This window comes from Macrobrachium nipponense, chromosome 28 (genome assembly GCF_015104395.2).
Source record: "Macrobrachium nipponense isolate FS-2020 chromosome 28, ASM1510439v2, whole genome shotgun sequence".
NCBI lineage: Eukaryota > Metazoa > Arthropoda > Malacostraca > Decapoda > Palaemonidae > Macrobrachium > Macrobrachium nipponense.
The window spans coordinates 11,853,736-11,872,259 of NC_087217.1; the positions used below are offsets into that span (position 1 = coordinate 11,853,736).

The 18,524-nt window shown below is 42.0% G+C and overlaps 1 protein-coding gene across 1 annotated transcript in view; it reads left to right on the plus strand.

The window, feature by feature from the left end:
* LOC135201419 (ranBP2-like and GRIP domain-containing protein 4) overlaps window positions 1-18,524 on the plus strand; it is a 279,898-nt gene that overhangs the window by 196,882 nt on the left and 64,492 nt on the right. The window contains 5 exon segments of the mRNA XM_064230328.1: window positions 11,168-11,350; window positions 11,584-12,531; window positions 12,768-12,920; window positions 15,049-15,270; window positions 15,742-15,970. Of these exon segments, the coding sequence (XP_064086398.1) occupies window positions 11,168-11,350; window positions 11,584-12,531; window positions 12,768-12,920; window positions 15,049-15,270; window positions 15,742-15,970 (1,735 nt within the window).

Below are 18,524 nucleotides of genomic sequence, written 5' to 3' on the forward strand. Positions count from 1 at the left end.
GGCGGAGTTGCCAGTTCGGATCGCAAAAACTGCGATACCTCTGGTAAAATCGACGTTGGCGGCGAAAGGTGCAGCAGAGGATGGAATGCAGGTCCCAGTTTCGCCCGTAAGGCCGTTCAAAATACGTATGAAGGACGATAAGGCTCCTATTAAAAGTACGAAAAATAGAGAGTTGGCAACCTCGGCGGATACGTTCGTGGAAGGCAGTGTCCGTCTGGATAGAAGGTCGAGGCCGGGCTCGCCGACGCTCGAAAACGATGCCAATGCTAATAGAGACGAACTTATCTCTGTCTTAAGGGAGCCTTCATCTTGGAGATCTAGACGAGATTCTCGCTCTAGATCCGTGAGCAGAGAAAGAGTGAGACTTTCTCGTTCCCCTGCTGACTATCTGGGATCGAGCCAACAGCGGCCAACAAAGATCAAAGAGACCGCGGCCGTGGAATTCCGGGCCGTCTGTCAGAAGATAGAGGCGAGACAACATCCCTTGTGACGGAGAGTGGTACACTAGAGCCGGAGGAAGGAGAAAACCAAGAGTTTCTGGCCTCGTATGCAGAGGTTATTGATTTGATTCGTCAATTCAATAGCCTTTCGGAGAAGACAGAAACACCGGCCAGTATGCTTCCTCCTGGAATTGACATGGCTTTTGGACTAAAGAGGGATACCAAGGTGTCGTATGAATTACCTTGTTCGAGTCATGCGGAATCGGTCTTGCAACACGTAAACGCAAAGATTGCAGGGAGGGATAACTCCTTAAGATCTAATAGATCATTTAAATTTATTCCCCCTCCAATGATAAAGCAAAGGAAATATTATACGACACCGAAGGTCCCTTTGCTGTCTAGACAAATGAACCCTAATGTTGTAAGGTTAAGGCCTGGATTAACCTTGGATCAGGTTAAAATGGAGTGCCCTTCGATGACGTACCAAGAGGCTGCTACGTTAGAAGCAACAGCTTCTTCTGTCTTTCAGGCTGCTTCCTGGTTAGACCTTTGGTCAACAGCAGTGGCGAAAATTGCATCCTCGGAAGCAACAAGGAAAGTAGTGGATGAACCATTGTTCATTAGATTACTACAGTCAGGTTCCAAAGCGATTGCGTACCTGACAAACGTAAGTGCCAATGTTTGGGCAAATATCCTGCTAATGAGTAGAGATGCAGCATTGGCTAGACTAAGCCGCAATGTGGATTTGGATTCCCTGTTAGCAATGAGGAATGGGGATATCTTGGAATCGCAACTGCTGTTGCCAGAGGTCATACTGGAAGAGGCGATAGATAGAAGAAGGATGGACACTTAACGATAGGTTGGTGCAACAGGCAGTTAGGAAAACGTCTAACAGTCAAACTACTCCTTTGGAGGGAAGACAACAGCAGATGTCTCGAAAGAAACCAGTGAGACATAGCATCCCTAATAGAGTCACAAGACCCTCTTCCCCAAAGAGGATAACTCATCGGCCCTTTCACAATAGAAACAACAGAGGAAGGGGCAATAGGGGAAGAGGGAGAGGCTCAAGAAGATAGGATGGGCGCCTCCCATCACTCGGCCACACCAGTGGGGGGTTGCCTGGCAAATCACTGGAAGGTGTGGCAGGAACTAGGGGCAGAGCAGTGGGTGGTGGATGTTCTCAGGATCGGGTATTTGATTCCGTTCGAGGTAACCCCGCCCCTGACAGATCAACCATTATCCCACGTCACTTATGCCCACAAATCTCAGAAGGCCACTATTCTGCAGGACGAAGTGAAGAAGATGATGGAAAAAGGAGCTGTGCAACAAGTATGCAGTCCGACAAAAGGCTTCTACAGCAGAATTTTCCTGGTACCCAAAGCCAACGGGGAGTGGAGGACAGTAATAGACCTGTCAACGCTGAATCTGTTTATAAGGAAAACCAGTTTCAAGATGGAAACTCCGAAAACGGTTCTACAAGCAGTCAGAATCGGAGACTTTATGTTGACAGTCGATTTAAAGGACGCATACTTTCAGATACCAGTCCATCAGTCTTCAAGGAAATTTCTCCGCTTCAGTCTTGCAGGGAAAGCTTTCGAATTCAAGGTCCTGTGCTTCGGATTGACAACGTCTCCTCAAGTTTTTACAAGAGTGTTCACCCTCGTGTCGGCGTGTGCGCATGCTCAGGGGATCAGGCTAATGAGATATCTGGACGATTGGCTGGTGATAGCAAAGTCCAGGGAGAAATTACTCAGGGACAGGCGGCCCTCCTGCACCTTTGTCACAGCCTAGGTATTGTGGTGAATCAGCAGAAGTCGCAGTTGGATCCAAGTCAACGTTTGGAATATCTGGGAATGGTGATAGACACAACACAAGCCAAAGTATTCCCGACAGACCAAAGAGTAGAAAAATGCAAACAAGTGGTGAATGCCTTTCTGGGAAAGCAGACACAGCCAGCAAGACAGTGGCAGGTGGTGCTGGGAATCCTAACGTCCCTGGAGAAGCTAGTACCACAAGGAAGGCTACACCTTCGGTCCCTACAATGGAGGATGAAGGAGTTTTGGTCACCAACAGTAGATCACCCGTACGAGCAAATTCCCTTGTCGGCAGAAGTGAGGAAAGACTTGCTGTGGTGGTGAACGACGACAATCTGACAGTGGGTGTCCCCCTTCAACAATCCTCCCCAGACCTCTTGCTGCTCTCGGATGCGTCACTAGAAGGCTGGGGAGCCCCCCATATGGAGGAGTTGATGGTGTCAGCAAAATGGAGTTGCAAGGACAGAGAACTCCATATAAACGTGCTGGAGTTGAAAGCAGCTTTTCTGGCTCTACAAGAATTCAGGGAGAGAGTAAAGGGACACTCAGTGGTATTGATGTCAGACAACACCACAGTAGTAGCTTATATAAACAAGCAAGGAGGCCTAGTTTCTCGGCAGTTACATGTGATGACAGTTCAACTTCACCAGTGGGCTATAGAGAACCTGGTAGACATCAAGGCCAGGTATATTCCGGGAAAAAGAAACATAGTGGCCAACAAGTTGAGCCGCAGGGATCAGATTCTGGGAACGGAGTGGTCCCTACACCAACAGGTAGTGGACAGGATGCTCATGTTATGGGAAGGACCGATCATAGACCTATTCGCAACCAGGTACAACAAAAAGTTGGAAGTGTATTGTTCAGTAGTCCCGGACGCAGAGGCAGTAGCAGAAGATGCGCTACAACACCCCTGGGACAATCTGGACGTATACGCATTTCCTCCATTTTGTCTAATCCGTCAGGTTCTGAACAGGGTAATGCGGTCTCAGAACCTCAAGATGACCCTGGTAGCTCCGTTATGGCCGAAAGCAGAGTGGTTTCCAGACCTACTGGAACTCCTAGTAGATGTGCCAAGAGAGTTACCTCCATGGAGCAACCTTCTGTGTCAGCCTCACGTGGAGAGGTACCACCAGTCGGTGAAGTCCCTATCGCTTCACGGGTGGAGACTGTCAAGTATCTCCTCCGAGAGCGAGGGTTTTCGTTTTCGCAGAAAGCAGCAACTCAGATGGCAGGTAATATCAGAAAATCATCTGCGACAGTATACCAAGGAAAGTGGTCAGCATACTGTGATTGGTGTCGTAGAGGAAACGTGTCTCCACTCGGTACCACTATTCAGCAGTTAGCAGACTTTCTGATATATCTCAGAACAGAAAAACATATGTCTGTATCTGCAGTGAAGGGGTACAGGGCGGCTCTAGCCTCAGTCTTACGAATGAAAGGAGTGGACATATCGTCTTCATGGGAGTTGGCCATGCTGATGAGGAGCTTTGAACAGTCATGCCCACCAAAGGAGCTAAAAGCCCCAGATTGGGATCTGACCAAGGTACTGAGTAGTCTGACAAAACCCCCCTACGAACCACTAAGGCAGTCCACGGATAGGAGCCTGACCCTGAAGACAGTCTTCTTATTGGCCCTGGCTTTAACCAAAAGGGTGGGGGAGCTACATGGCCTCTCATATCTCATAAAGCACTCGAGAGGTTGGAGATCAATGGTATGTGAGTTTGTCCCAGAATTCGTGGCCAAGACCCAAAATCCAACAATAGTAGACGGCAGATTCGACTCCTTTACCATACCTTCCTTGGCAGACTTTGTAGACAACGACAAAGCTGAGATGCCCCGTCAGGGCACTAAGGGAGTACTTATTAAAGAGAACAAGGCACCTCAGGCCGGGGTGCCAGAGGTTGTTCGTAAGTACAGGACGGAACAAGAAGGAAGTGTCCAAGAATACAATCATTTTGGCTAAGGGAGACGATCAGAGATGCTTATACGGCAGAAGACAGAGGGTCAGATAGCCAGGTGGGAGCTAGAGCTCATGACATCAGGGGTGTGAGTGCTTCCCTGGCATTTAAGAAGAACATGTCTGTGGATAAAATTCTGAAAGCTGGTGTGTGGAAGCGCCAAACAACTTTCACCTCATTTTATTTGAAAGATGTTGCCCATAGATCCTTGGACACCTTTTCCTTGGGTCCAGTGGTGGCGGCCCAACAAGTGATATAGTTCATCCAGTGCCCCTGGCGGGTCAGTTTGCATCTAGTCTAAGATGAAGGTATGAAAGTAGAATGAATGGGATGACTGGTCTTTTTTCTTTACTACTTTCTTCCTACTCCTTTAACTACGGGCAATATGAAGGAGAGTACCGTCATGTGCTGGAACGGACTAGATGCAGGTGAGATGGTCAGCCATACTGTGAAGCTATCTTAGCTGATGATATACTTTTCAGTAGCAACACACCCCTCTGGATAATAGGGAAAAGAGGGGTGAAGGTGGATCCAGTTGCAAGGGACAAGAGTAAACAGTAGAATGGTATCTACACCCAGTGGGAGAAAACCAATAGATCCGCTTATATCTTTGGTCCTAGGTTCATTGTCCATTCTCTTAGAATTTCCCTATATATTCAGAAATGGATAAGGTGGCAAACTCCCAGTCAGTTGTAGAGACTTACCTCCCTCCAATAGTAAGTCTATCCTAATGTTAAGACCGAAGGTTTGTTTCGTGTATGAACAAATACCAAATTTGTAACTAATTTGTATTTTCATAACTAACAAACCTGAGGTCTTAACAGTTAAAGGCCCACCTCGAACCACCCCTCTAGCAGTCTAAACTGGGTTAGAAATATAACTGATGGGTCACAGGTAGCCGTGGGCATTCTGGGTATACATGCCCCGTGACCTGGTATAGATGCCATTAGTCCCTGGATCTCACAAGTGTAATTTTAATTCTACCGGTTTCCAGCTTGGCGCTAGTAAATCCTAATGTTAAGACCTCAGGTTTGTTAGTTATGAAAAATACAAATTAGTTACAAATTTGGTATTTTTGGAATCTGGGCCAGTAAACCTTGTATTTTAGGTTTTTAGCAATTGCTACAAAAACCCCCTTGGAGAACATTGAAATATTTTACTCATTTTAGTACTGGTGCTCCCGAGTTTATGGTGGGCCTTTTTATGATATTGACTTTACGAAGGTAGAAGTGATAGCATAATGCACATTCATCTAAAACCCTATCCTGAAATTTGAATTAGATTTTTTCCTTGGCAAGTGATACATAGTACCACAGTACTGTTGTGCATGCTGGACTGTGTCGTAAGTGGTGCTTATTTTCCATTTGGCCTGCAGTCTTAAGTGTTTACAACCCATACTGTATCATGTTTTGTTTTGAGGTGAAACTTGGATTATTTGTGAGCGCAAAGGAGGAATGCATGCTGTGGTCAATTGCGCTGGAATTTCTGCTTTACAGTTGACACTGGCAATTAGTGACACTGTTAGTTCTTTTTCATCAGTAAAATGTACAATAGTAATCATAAAGAAAGGATAGGTTAATTGATGAGGTGGAGAAATTATTTTTGTGGATGGAGACCAGATACAGAAGAGTATGTTGCTTGATTTAATGACATCCAGGTTCAGTTGACCAGTCTTTTTGAAATTTTAGAAGTGTGCACTGATAAGTGTTTATATAGCAATTTACAGCAAGTCATGGATGATTTTAGTGTTTCAAAAAGTGTCATAATTTCCATAATGTGAAGTTCAGCAGTGAAGCAGCAATTGCCATTCAAGATGGTCTCGCCTGCTACAGAGATACTTATTTTGTAAAGAAACTAACTCTCCAGTCTAAATTTCCTATCTTCCTGAAGTATCTTGTGATGCCTCGGTGCCTTCAACAAGTACTGAAGGCCTGGTGCATTCTATCAGCTGCTCTTGAGCCTCTTCAAAGGAGAGGAAACTTTTACTCATTTTGCTATGCATCTCCATCCTCTTCATCATCCAGCATTCTTAACTTGAAATAATTTTACCATTTAATTTTGAAACATTCTTCAGGCTTGGCGCTTTCAATTGCGAGAGTGAGTGGTGGGTTTTGTTCATGGCGAACAAACCTTCCGTCTTAACAATAGGATAATTTCTAGCGCCTAGCTGGTTCCGGTTAAAAAGCAGATGAAAGCAAGGAATCTTGTGATATCTGGCACATGCATAGCTCGGGTGAGGATTGGTCAAGGATGATGCTGCTACACCAGTCTTTCTTTAACCGCCTGGGCGAGAGTTGTGTTAACTTTATTGCCCTTTTCCTGGTTCATTGCCTGTTTTGCTTGTGTTTAGTGTGTGTGTGTTTGGCTGATATTAGGGCTTCTTCTGCTCCTTCTTGCCGTCAGCGTATGTGCCCCAGAGTTCCAGGTTTTCCATGTTCTCGTTTTCTGGTTTCGGCAGCGACTGACCCTCACATAATGTGCATGGCCTAAGAAGCAGTGGAGGTCATTTTATGGAAAGAGAACATCGGAGGGTTTTGACTCTTCCTACTTGGGAAGGTTTTTTGCCTCTCTGATGTTTCGTCTCCTGCAGTAGTCAACCCCCATAGTAGCATTGTTCCTGCGTCTCCTTCCTTTTCTTCCATTGATTCATCGCTGGAAGTATTGGGAGGCCACCAGGCTAATGTTTGTAATGTAGCCCCTTCTTCCTCGGGAGTTTATTTGATTCCCGAGAAGGGTGAGGCTTTTTCATCAATCTCTTCTCTTCCAGAGTTGGAAGCATCCAAAATGGCAGCAATTTGGAAGACGCTCAGTCTAGGGGGTACCCCGTCTTTGGAAGGGTTGCTAGCGCATTTTTTGGAAGCTCGCACCCCCCTCCCCCATCTGGCCAAGCCATCCCCCCTCCTCTCAGCCTCGTTCATGGGTAGCAGAAGTCGGCCATCTTTTATTGCTCCGCCAGTGTCTGCTGCCGCTTCTTACGCTGTGGCGTCAGCCCTGTTGACGACGTCACAGGATCTGTCTGTGTATTCCTCCACCAGTGGCGTCACCACCACTTGTGACATCACTCACATTGATGATGTCTCCCAGTCCTCCTCTGATCTTCCGTTCTCACCTGTGACGTCATCCCTGCCACCCAGGTCGTATGCCAGGCAGTGCTTCAGAGGTTGGACTCTGTTTTGGATATGAAGTTGGCTGCCTTATCGGTTGGGAGTACTTGTAGGAAACGTGTTGCTTCGTCCCCACCTCCTGAGAAGAGTGTGCATAAGAAACCAGTGCTGTCTTCCTCTCTCTCTTCCCACTCTATGCCCGTTGGCGTATCAAGCGTTGGAAGGCTAAGGACTGCCCTTCCTTCGCCTACGAGGGAGGAACAACGCGGACGTGTTCCCGAGAGTGCTGTTGTTTCAGGCAGTGTTAGTGCTCCTTCCCTCACACGATCTGCAGGGGATGCTTCATCCCTTCCCTTGAATCGAATCACAAGCAAACCCCCCCACAGCACATCGTGTTGCAACCTACCCTGCCCGTGCACGTAATGTAAGTGTTCCTTCTTCTCCAAGGCCTATTCGTTGCCGTAAGGATCTCAAGGCGCCTGTCAATAGGTCAAAGATGTGAGCGCGGAGTAGGTGCAGCAGGAGTGTTTGCCTGCCTCTCACTGGTGCTTCCAAGAGTTTGACTCTAGGGGATTCTCTTTCGATCTTGAGTGTTCGGGTTTCCCCCCCAACTCATGTACGTACGTCCGCCACGCCTGTGACCTTTCATCGACATGTTGAGTTACCTGTTGAAGTAAGTGATGTTCCTAGTGTTAAAGTAGGTTCCTCTCGGAAGCCGACGCATGGACCCAGCCCCGACAGGTTAGTTGAGGTTTCTGTCTGTTTGGCTGCTAACCCTCCGTTAATTTTGGTGGGGAAGGTGCCTTAGAGGAGCCTACACATCCTTCTCAATGTCGATCTCTGTTGCTGGAGCAGGAGGAGGGAGACATGCAAGAGTTTGTCTTCCTTTTCGCAAGTTGTTGATCTCATTCGTAGGTTTAACAATTTAGAAAGTAAGACTTGGGCTCGGTTGTCTTACACTCCTTGCTTGGAAGCCTTGGTGGGAGCTACTCAGGACCCCAAATAATCTCTTCAGCTTCCTTTGTTGGGGCACGTTCAGTCATTCTTACAGAAGGTTAACACCTCTGTTTTGGACCGAGACAGTTTGCTTCGCTTTAGGGGCTCTACCAGACTACTACCCCGCCTCTCACAAGACATAGGAAGTACTATGCTACAAGCTTTGCTTTTTTGTTGTCACGCCATCTTAACCCAGACGTCATTCGCCTGAAGCCAGGATTGACTTTGGAACAGGTGAGGTCAGTGGCTCCGTCCTTGTCTCTGCAAGATGCCTCAGCATTGGAATCTACGGCGGCCTCCATGCTGCAGATGGTTTCTTGGCTGGACTTCTGGTCTGTGGTTATTGCCAAGATAGCTTCCGACAGGTCCCTGGAAGGGTTGGTGAGTGCATCATCGCTTGCCAGTCTGTTGCAGTCAACTTCACACCTTGACCATTGAGCTTCACCAGTGGGCTGTCAGCAATTCGGTAGAGCTCTCAGCCAGGTATATCCCAGGGAAACGGAACGTGGTCGCAGACAAACTCGGTTCCCGGGATCAGATCCTAGGCACAGAGTAGTCCCTTCGTCAAGTGGTGGCAGATGAGCTTTTCCAGATTTTGGGGGAGACCCATGCTGGACCTTTTTGCGACGTGCTTCAACAGGAAGCTGGAGGTGTTCTGTTCAGTGGTTCCAGATCCTTTAGCATTAGCAGAGGACACATTCCAACATCCCTGGGACAACCTGGAGGTGTATGCCTTCCCTCAGTTTTATTTGATCCGTCAGGTTCTGAACAGGCTGATGAGTTCACAGGGTCTCAGGATGACTGGTAGCCCCTCTGTGGCCTCAGGCGGAATGGTTCCCAGATCTGCTGTCGTTGTTGTCAGAGGTTCCAAGGGAGATTTCCCTTTGGTAACATCTGTGTCAGCCCCATGCGGAAAGGTTCCACCCGTCGGTAGAATCCCTCTCTCTTCACTGTTGGAGGCTATCAAGTGTCTCCGAGGGAGAGGCTTTTCTGAGAGAACAGCAGGCCATATGTCCAGCAGTCTTAGAAAGTCTACCTCTGCAGTTTACCAAGGTAAATGGGTGATCTACTGTGATTGGTGTCGTAAAGGGGGTTTTTCTCCACTCGCAACGTCTATTCAGCAAATAGCAGACTTTTTAACTTTCCTCAGAGACGAGAAACGTTTGTCTGTTTCTGCCATTAGAGGCTACAGGGCGGCCTTGAGTTTGGTGTTGTGTGTCAAGGGTATTGACATCTCTTCCTTGGAACTTTCCCTGCTAGTTAAGGGGTTTGAGTAGTTGAGTTCTCCTAGAAACCTCAAGCCTCTGACGTGGGATGTTTCCTTGGTTCTTAAGAGCTTCACTAAGAGTCCATATGAACCCTTGCATCTCTCATCTGACAGGAACCTGATGCTCAAGACAGTTTTCCTTTTGGCTTTGGCATCTTCCAAGAGGGTAGGAGACCTCCACAGTCTGAGCTATGAGGTGAAGTACACCATGGGTTGCGGGTCGATGTCCTTTGAATTTGTCCTGGAATTCGTGGCAAAGACCCAAAATCTCTCTGTGCATGATGACAGGTTCACTTGAATTTTCCATTCCATCACTGACTGACTTTGTGGGTGGTGATGCTCAAGAGCTTTTGTTGTGCCCTGTCCGGTCCCTGCGTTGCTATCTTAAAAGGACTGGGTACCTTAGACCAGGCTGCTGCAGACTTTTTTTTTTTAGCTCAGCCCGTACAAAGAAAGGTGTCTAAGAATACTATCTCTTTTTGGATACGGGAAGTCGTCAGACCACGTCTGTGCAGGTTAGAGCGTGTGACGGTAGGGGTATTGGTCCCTCTCTGGCTTTTAAAAAGAACTTGGTTTTGCCAGTCCACGTTCACCACCTTCTATCTTAAGGATGTTGCCCACAGATCTGCGGACACGGTTTCCCTGGGTCCTGTGGTGGCTGCCCAACAGGTTGTGTAACTCATGGTTGCCCTTAACAGGGCACCTTTGTATCTTACCTAAGATGATTGTGTGGCTGAAAGAATGAGTGAGTTGGCTGGTCTCCTTTCTCTTGTACCTTTCCTCCTTCCTTCGGGCGGTTTAAGGAATAGACACGTCATTCGCTGGACTGGTCTGATACAATTGAGTAAGGTAGTCATACTGATAGTGTGGTCGTGTAATATACAAATATCATTTCTGTTGTTAAGGTTCAATTAAGCCACATCAGCCATCGGTGTTTTTTTGTTGAAGTTGGGCTTGGTAGCTAACAGTCCCCATCCCATGACATTTATGCCCATGTTACACATGACCACACTGGTTAACCTTTGCAATCTGTTTGGTTAGACATTTTCAAGTAAGTATCCTTAACTTATCCAGCAGCTGGTGAAAACTAGATTGCCCCTAATTCTGACCAATCTCACTTTTTCAAGAAGTCTTATTATCTGTCCAACTCGGGTACAATACTTTTACTTTTCCTAATTAATGGTCTTGACTTGTGTAGACTCTCTCTCTCTCTCTCTCTCTCTCTCTCTCTCTCTCTCTTCAATCTCTCGTCTCTCTCTCTATAACAGGTAAATTTAATCTAGTACATTAAGTGTTTGATAAATACTAACCATTGTTGTATGTAGTGGTTATCCTCTCTCTCTTATTGTGTTAAGTTGCACAAATTTTAAACTGATGCTTTAAGCTGAGTAAAGAGAAATGGGAAGTACCTTGGTAGAGAACTATTCCCTGGCCAACTGATAATTATTCTAATGTGTTAAACAACACTGTGTATTGAAATTATCGCCTTGAGCCGAAACATATTAAAAAGAGAAAGGGAAGGTTTGTGTCTATGTAGCATTAGTGTACAGTATGTACTAAACTCATTTTTTATCTTATTAATTTTCAGGTTCGTATTTTGATGCGTCGGGACCAAGTTCACAAAATATGTGCCAATCATTTTATTACTGCTGACATCAAATTAGCTCAGATGGCAACTTCAGATAAAGCATGGATTTGGGCTGCAAATGATTTTGCTGATGAGGAAATGAAATATGAAAAGTTTGCTGCACGATTTAAAACTCAGGAATTAGTAAGTTAATGTATATTTTGTTCTAGTAGGTCAGTCATGGCAAACCTTTTCAGTGAAAACTTAGAAATTTGCTTGTCAGTTTTTATTATAGATTCTATACAGTGTTGCTTGTGGTAAATTTCGTAGGATAAAACTCAATCAATGGTTAATTCTATTTTAGGTTTTTGATCCAAGATATTTAGCTGCAACAGACTTCTTAAGTTCATTTTTTAATTATAGTTCCATGTTTTCAGGCATTAAGCTTTAAAACAGCTTTTGAAAGTGCTCAGAAGTCACTGGATGATGCACCACAGAGTAGTACTGTAGGAGTTATTTCATCTACTGTAGCAGATAACTCTGAAAAACAAAAAGCTTCTTTAGCAGAAATGTTCAAGCCAAAGGTCGGTTCTTGGGAATGTGAATCTTGTCTAGTAAGAAATGATTCAGGTGCTATTGTATGTGTTGCTTGCTCTACTAAAAAACCAGGAAGTGAAGGTTTAAAGGATGCTCCAGAAGCTGTTCCCCAGGATAAGCCTGTTGATCCTAAAACAGCTACCTTGGCCTCACTTTTCAAGCCGCCTCCTGGCTCTTGGGAATGCAGCTCTTGTTTGGTTCGTAATAAAGCTGAAGATGCTGTTTGTGCTGCATGTGGTTCAGGTGGATCTGGTACAACTGTTTCATCATCTAGTGAATCTAAACCAACTTTCAAGTTTGGCATTAAAGATACTTCAAGTGCTGGCTCAAATACTCAGATATCTAGTGGAGGATTTTCATTTAGTGATACAGAGAAGAAACCAGCTTTCTCCTTTGGTATTTCAAGTACAGCAACGACTTCATCAACTCAGCCATCATTCTCATTTGGTGTGCCTTCTCAACAAATTAAAAGTGACAGTACCACAGCAAGTGGCAAATCAACGTTTTCCTTTGGTACTCAACAAACACAGTCTAGTCAGCCTTTCACCTTTTCTGTTGTTACTACTCCAGCTGCATCAACCTTTTCTACGACGACTACTTCAACTACAGCTGCCAGTTCAGCAACTGCTAAAGAGGCAAAGTCCAGTTTTGTCTTTGGTAGTCCTGGCAAGTATGATTTTACCTTTAGTGGGGTCAAAGCAAAGTCCCCACGCTCTCGTGACATAAGTGTTTGTGAATCAGAAGATGGAGTGGTTGAAGAAGATGATGGAGACCACCTTTACTTTGAAGTAAGTTTTTTCTATAATGATTGTCATTTTTATTGTGAACAATTAGGTTTTAAGAGAGGGTTTTGTTTATACTGTGTATATGTAAAAGATCTCTGACCACCTGATTGATAATAAATTTTATTGAGTGTTCTTGAATATCCAGACTTTTTGTCACATGTAGTCATGGAATAAAAAAAAGTTCATGTCCTATGGCTGTTCTTTGGTGTTGTAATTGAGAACTAACATGTCAATTTCAGCCTGTGATCCCTCTGCCAGAAAAAGTAGATGTGGTAACTGGAGAAGAAGATGAAATTGTACTGTATTCTAATCGAGCCAAATTGCATCGACTTGTTTCTGGAGAATGGAAGGAGAGAGGTCTAGGTGATATTAAAGTTTTAGAACATAAGAAGGCAAGTTTTTCTACATTTATGTAATAAGAGTTGAGGAGGGTGACACTTCTATAGTTTTTGTTTGGCAGATATGAAGTTCAGTAATAATACTATATGAAATTGTCAAATTTAATACAGTAACTTGTGTAGTTTTTGTAAGTCAGATACATAGTTCAGTAATAGTACCATATGAAATTGTCATATTTAATACAGTAGTACCTCAGACTGCAAACTTAATTCATTCCAGAAGGCTGTTCAAAATGATTAGTTCGAAATATGAAACATATCGCGATAATTTTTTCCAGCCAACCCAATAAGTCTCCTTTTCATTTTTTTTTTTTTTTTTTTTTTTTTTTTATTATTATTATTATTATTATTATTATTATTATTATTATTATTATTATTATTATTATTATTATTATTATTATTAATGTGTTCAAAAGTTAAGTGTGTAAGGGAATAAAACAGTACATTATATGAAGTAAAATTTCAGAAAAATTTTGTTTCCGTGTATGATTTATGGACTGTTTCATGAAAATGACACTCGGCTGGCTGGGGGATGGAGGGAGGAAAAGGAAATGGTTGCAGTAGGCAAAGGTTGATAACAGAGTTTACACTTAGATCTCACGTGCATGAAATGGCAGAATTTATAATAAACGTGGATTTTGCAAACAAATAAGTACCACTAATAAGTAAATAATGCAAGAAAAAGAAAGGTAGATTAAATAGCTCTCACAAGGAAGTCGTTTAAACAAATAAGTCATAGTGTATTTATTATTGAGCAGAGTTACTTTTACTGTGATGAAAAATAGTAAAAAGCAATTGTCACTAGATGGATATTTTACTGTAACAAAAGAAGTGATTTGGGCAAATCAAGTATAAGTGAAAGAAACGGGCGAATAATCATCCCAGCCCAGCTGCTAAGTCAGTAGAAAGCAGACCCCTATCTTCCTTCTCTCCTGCCTATCATCTCAAGTAAGACACTTTTTATGATCATTAAGGCAGTCCCTGCTTATCGGCGATTCGATTTTATGGCACTTGTCTAGCGGTATAAAGTTGGCGAATTATGGTGCCATAACGTGCCAAGTTCAGGTTATCTGCGTCATAAGAGTGCTTATAGTGCAGATAAATGGTTATCAGCAACATAATACTATCTCTTCTCTCATCAGCAATATCACGATGCATGATAACTTAAAATTATTCATTCACTATTCCTCAAAAATATAAACGCTCCCTCCCTGTATCTCAAGTTAGCTGTACAAAACCACAATGACGAATGATGTTAATCGTTTATGCTATATTTTATTATGAAAAGCTTTGTTCTTTCATTTATTATTTTGTTGAATATGGTTAAATTATACCATCTCACTCGGCGCACTGAACACTGGTTCAATGAAAAATTTTTTTCTATTTCTGTATTACATTTGTTTTCATATTTTTATCATTGTTAAATTTTTATGTGAATTATTATTGCTTTTACATACAGTAATATTTTAACTGTCTTCTCTCCTCAACTTATCAACGCCCCCCTCGTTCAGTCTCAAGTCAGCTACACGTTCACTGCCGTGACGTACAATTTTGTACATCTTATATCCTGATTTTATATTGAAATGCTTTATTCTTTTTATTTATTTTATCAAATATGGTTATCATTAAACGATATATTGTAAATGAAAAAGCATGTTAATACAGTTTTTATTGTAGGACGTGGTAGGCCATCAAATACAAGTATAAACAAATAATCGGTCAGTTCGAAGTACGATCAATTGTTTGACAAACGAATCAAAATTTTCTCGAAAATTTAGTTAGAAAAATGGAATGTTGGACTTAGAAACATTTGACAAGCGAGGTATAACACTGTATGTGCAAAATCATACTGTAGTGGTTCACTACAAAACTATTTAGAGATTGAACTTGGTATCTGGTGCATGATCTTATGTTAAACAAGTTGAATGGTTTCCATAAATAAATTTATCAAGTATTAAGTGGCAGATATTTGCTTATTTTTTACCAAATGAGAATACTTTTGGTTTTAAATGGTAATTATAATGAAATATGATGATTGCGCCTCAAAATAACTAATCTGATTGTGCAGTTTTTTTTTTTTTTTTAATCAAATATTAAATCCTCCCTAAATTCTTTGCCACAGACTGGCAAGGTCCGTTTGTTGATGAGGAGAGAACAAGTTCACAAAATCTGTCTGAATCATAATGTAGAGAAAGGAATGGAGTTTCGTAAGAAGGACGACAAGACTTTCTACTGGGCTACCGTTGACTATGCAGAGAATACACCCAGAAGTGAAACTTTTGCCATTCGTTTCAAAACTCCCGAGATTGCAGTTGAGTTCTACAAAGCAGTTGATAATGCAAAGGTATGGTGGTAATTAAAGTTTTTAGGGAGTTAAAGTATGGTTATTTAGAAAATATGTAGAACTAGGTTCTCATCTATAACTTGATTTTCTGGGTCTTGATATAGGTCTTCATCCTGCTGCCTTCATATATGCTGTTTTTCTGACCAACCCTAGAGTGAGAGAAGTGAGAGTGAGAGAGTGAGAGAGTTAGAAGGAAGAGAGATAGAGAGAGAGAGAGAGAGAGAGAGAGAGAAGAGAGAGTGTGTGTGTGTGTGTGTGTGTGTGTGTGTGTGTGTGTGTGTGTGTGTGTGTGTGTGTGAAGTCAATAGTGTGGGGCTGTGTAATTCTATAGCAGTTTTTGTATCCAACACAATTTTCTCTAAATGTATCCTTTTTGTTATGCATTCATCTGTGGGTGTGGGAAACTTTTGTGAAATGTATAATAATTTAAGGTTTAGCTATTTCATTTACCCTATTGATTTTCTTTGTTAGGTCAAACTTGGTGGTAAGCCCACAGAAGTGCCCATAGTGTTGAAATCAACTCCGAAGAGTGAGGAAACAGATTCTGAAAAAACTAACCAAGGTGGTGCATTGTCAGCATCCAAAACAACCTTTGCCACAGCTGACTCTACAACACCTAGCTCCGGTGCCATTGGTGGTACCCCTAAAGGCTCACTTTTTGGAGGAATAACGGGAAAATCCTTGTTTGGCAGTTCTTTAGGTAATTAGCAGTTTTGAACACTTTAGTTTTACTGGTATTGTTGTAATAGTCTTAAAATAATAATAAAGAATCTGTCAGTAATTTTACTGATGGAATTCATGTGGAAGAATCTTACCCTTTTATAAAATTAGCATACAATTGGCATTCAAAATAAACGAATAAGAAAGCTTAGCTGATTTGGATGGACTGTCTAAAACCACCTGCTACCCACTACATGCTTGTTAGAATTCTTCTTGCTGAAATATTGGTTACATGGTCTTTGGCCTTTAAATACAGGTGACGTAACGTATGGAACAGCATTATGCATGGTTGGAGCAAAAGAAGCTGAAGAGGTTTGGACATTCAAAGATGGTAGCTTCTCCTTTCTCTTTTACTGACCCTTTTCATAAAACCTTTTCCATTGTTCCACCATTGTTTCACCGACCAACGACGACAAATTGAACTTGGGTTAGTAATTGTACAAATGTTTTCTCTGTGCTTACTGCACATTGGGTGAGGATCCGTAGACACCGAAGTTGAAAATCTTGAACAAGGAAACCCTCCCACTCCAAGGCATATCCTATGTTTCTTGCGAGATCCCAAATAAAGCTTCGTTGGTGAGGTAAAACCCTCCATGGTCTCACAGCTTCTACAAACCTACGAGATCACACACACTGAGCACATCCAGAGAGAGAGAAAAAAAAGGCAAATTAAACTGGTTTTAGAGAGGTAGAGAGTAGTCACATCCTCTTAAAGGTGGTAAGGAAGTAAATATGTATTAGTGAGCTACAGGCCTCCTCTTGCAATGTTGGCTTTGCTCAAGGACATCACTCTTTTATCAAACTTTGTTTAAAGCTGAAAACAATTGCAAACAAAAGTTTCTCCCAGAATGCTGTTGATAGACAGTAAAGAGGAAGTTTTGCTATGTCCAGATAGGGCGCTGAGAATTTGCTTAGACAACTTAAATCTTCAAGAGGAGTTAAAAAAATTTTTTGTGGTGTTAGAAGGCCAGACACTCCCATATCCGTAAATGCTTGTCTTTTTCCACATTGCTTATTAAATCCTGATCTTTTACCAGATTTTGAAGGTAAAGTCTTAAAATGCTTCTGTTGAAAAGATGTCTTTTAATTGCCCTAGAAACTTTTACTAGTAAAAGTTGTCAGTGCACTGCAATGGAGGTGGAACTCAGATTTTTCCTTGTGTTTTGTGTTTTTTTGACACATTAAAGTTTTGTATAATTATTTTAAAGCGTATTCCTATTGTCACAGCCCAACAATATCATCCTGTGCAAAATAGAGAGTGATCTTTTTTTCTATCATTAGGTTTTTATGAAATCTAGATGTTGAGTGTTGGGGGAGGAAGAAGGTACATGGTGTAAAGCAGTGAATGTTTCTCTGGTTACATTAACCCACCATCCTCCTTCACTGTGAGTCAGTTAACTTGATCGGTAGGAAACTGGGGCCGCATACTCAAACCTTCCAAAGGCGCCTTTTGTGGCAAAGGCGCCGTTCCGGTCGGCAATTACTCGAAAGGCTCATACTCAAAACTCTGAGTGTGCGCTGCCATCTTGGAAATATGGCGCCGTGAGAGCCTTTGCGCTAGGGCTGGTTAGAGCAGCCTTTTGAGGTGGGAAAGGCAACTTTGGGATTGACAACAAGTAAGAAGAGGATGTCTCCTACCTCTTGTATACGTCAATGAAAGCCATTATATGTACATAGTTTTATTTTGCAATTTACTCTAATAGCTTTGCAATAGTGTGATTTTCCTCTGCAGACGTTAGATTTAAAGTTATTGGATGTGTATTATTTAAAATTATTTCATATATACAATCTAAAATTCCTATATTATAATCTGATTGTTTTGACCTTTAGTTATCATATATCTTATAGAATGTTCATGTATAATCAATGCTAGAAAAACAATTTTTTTGTCTTGTTTAATAAATCTCAATACAGAAAATATATCTTTATACTATGTACTATATGCAAAGGTGAAATTGGATGCAATTTCCCTGCCTTATCACTTCTCTTATGGTACTCATAAGGCACATTAAACATAGGTTAAAGTGGTCTGAGATACTAATAAGTTATGAAATAAATGAATTTGATGTTCATATTACCTAGATACAAATAGGTTACTGTATCACTGAATGACCCTTAATAATAGCAATATCAGTGTATCACATAGTACATTATCTCCAGGAAAGAAATAACATACTAAAGTAAATAAAAAATAAAAACTTACAATAAGGTAGAGGTAACTGAGATCACAGAGGTATCATTTTATACTATTTTAAATAAGAAAACATGCTTTATAGCCACAATAGAGAAATAACATGAAATAGCATTGTAAATGAAAAAAAACTGTAATAAACTTATCACAATAACACGAGATCACAATAAGCACGATATAATAAGAGTAAATGGAGGAAAAATAAAAATAAACCTATTAAATAATGGAGTGATTAGCATAAGACAATGAGGCACTATATCACATTACTCTTTAAAAAAAAAACTTACAAAAAAGTAATCTCAATAAGGAAGAGGTATATGACATTTATCACATTATGGGCACC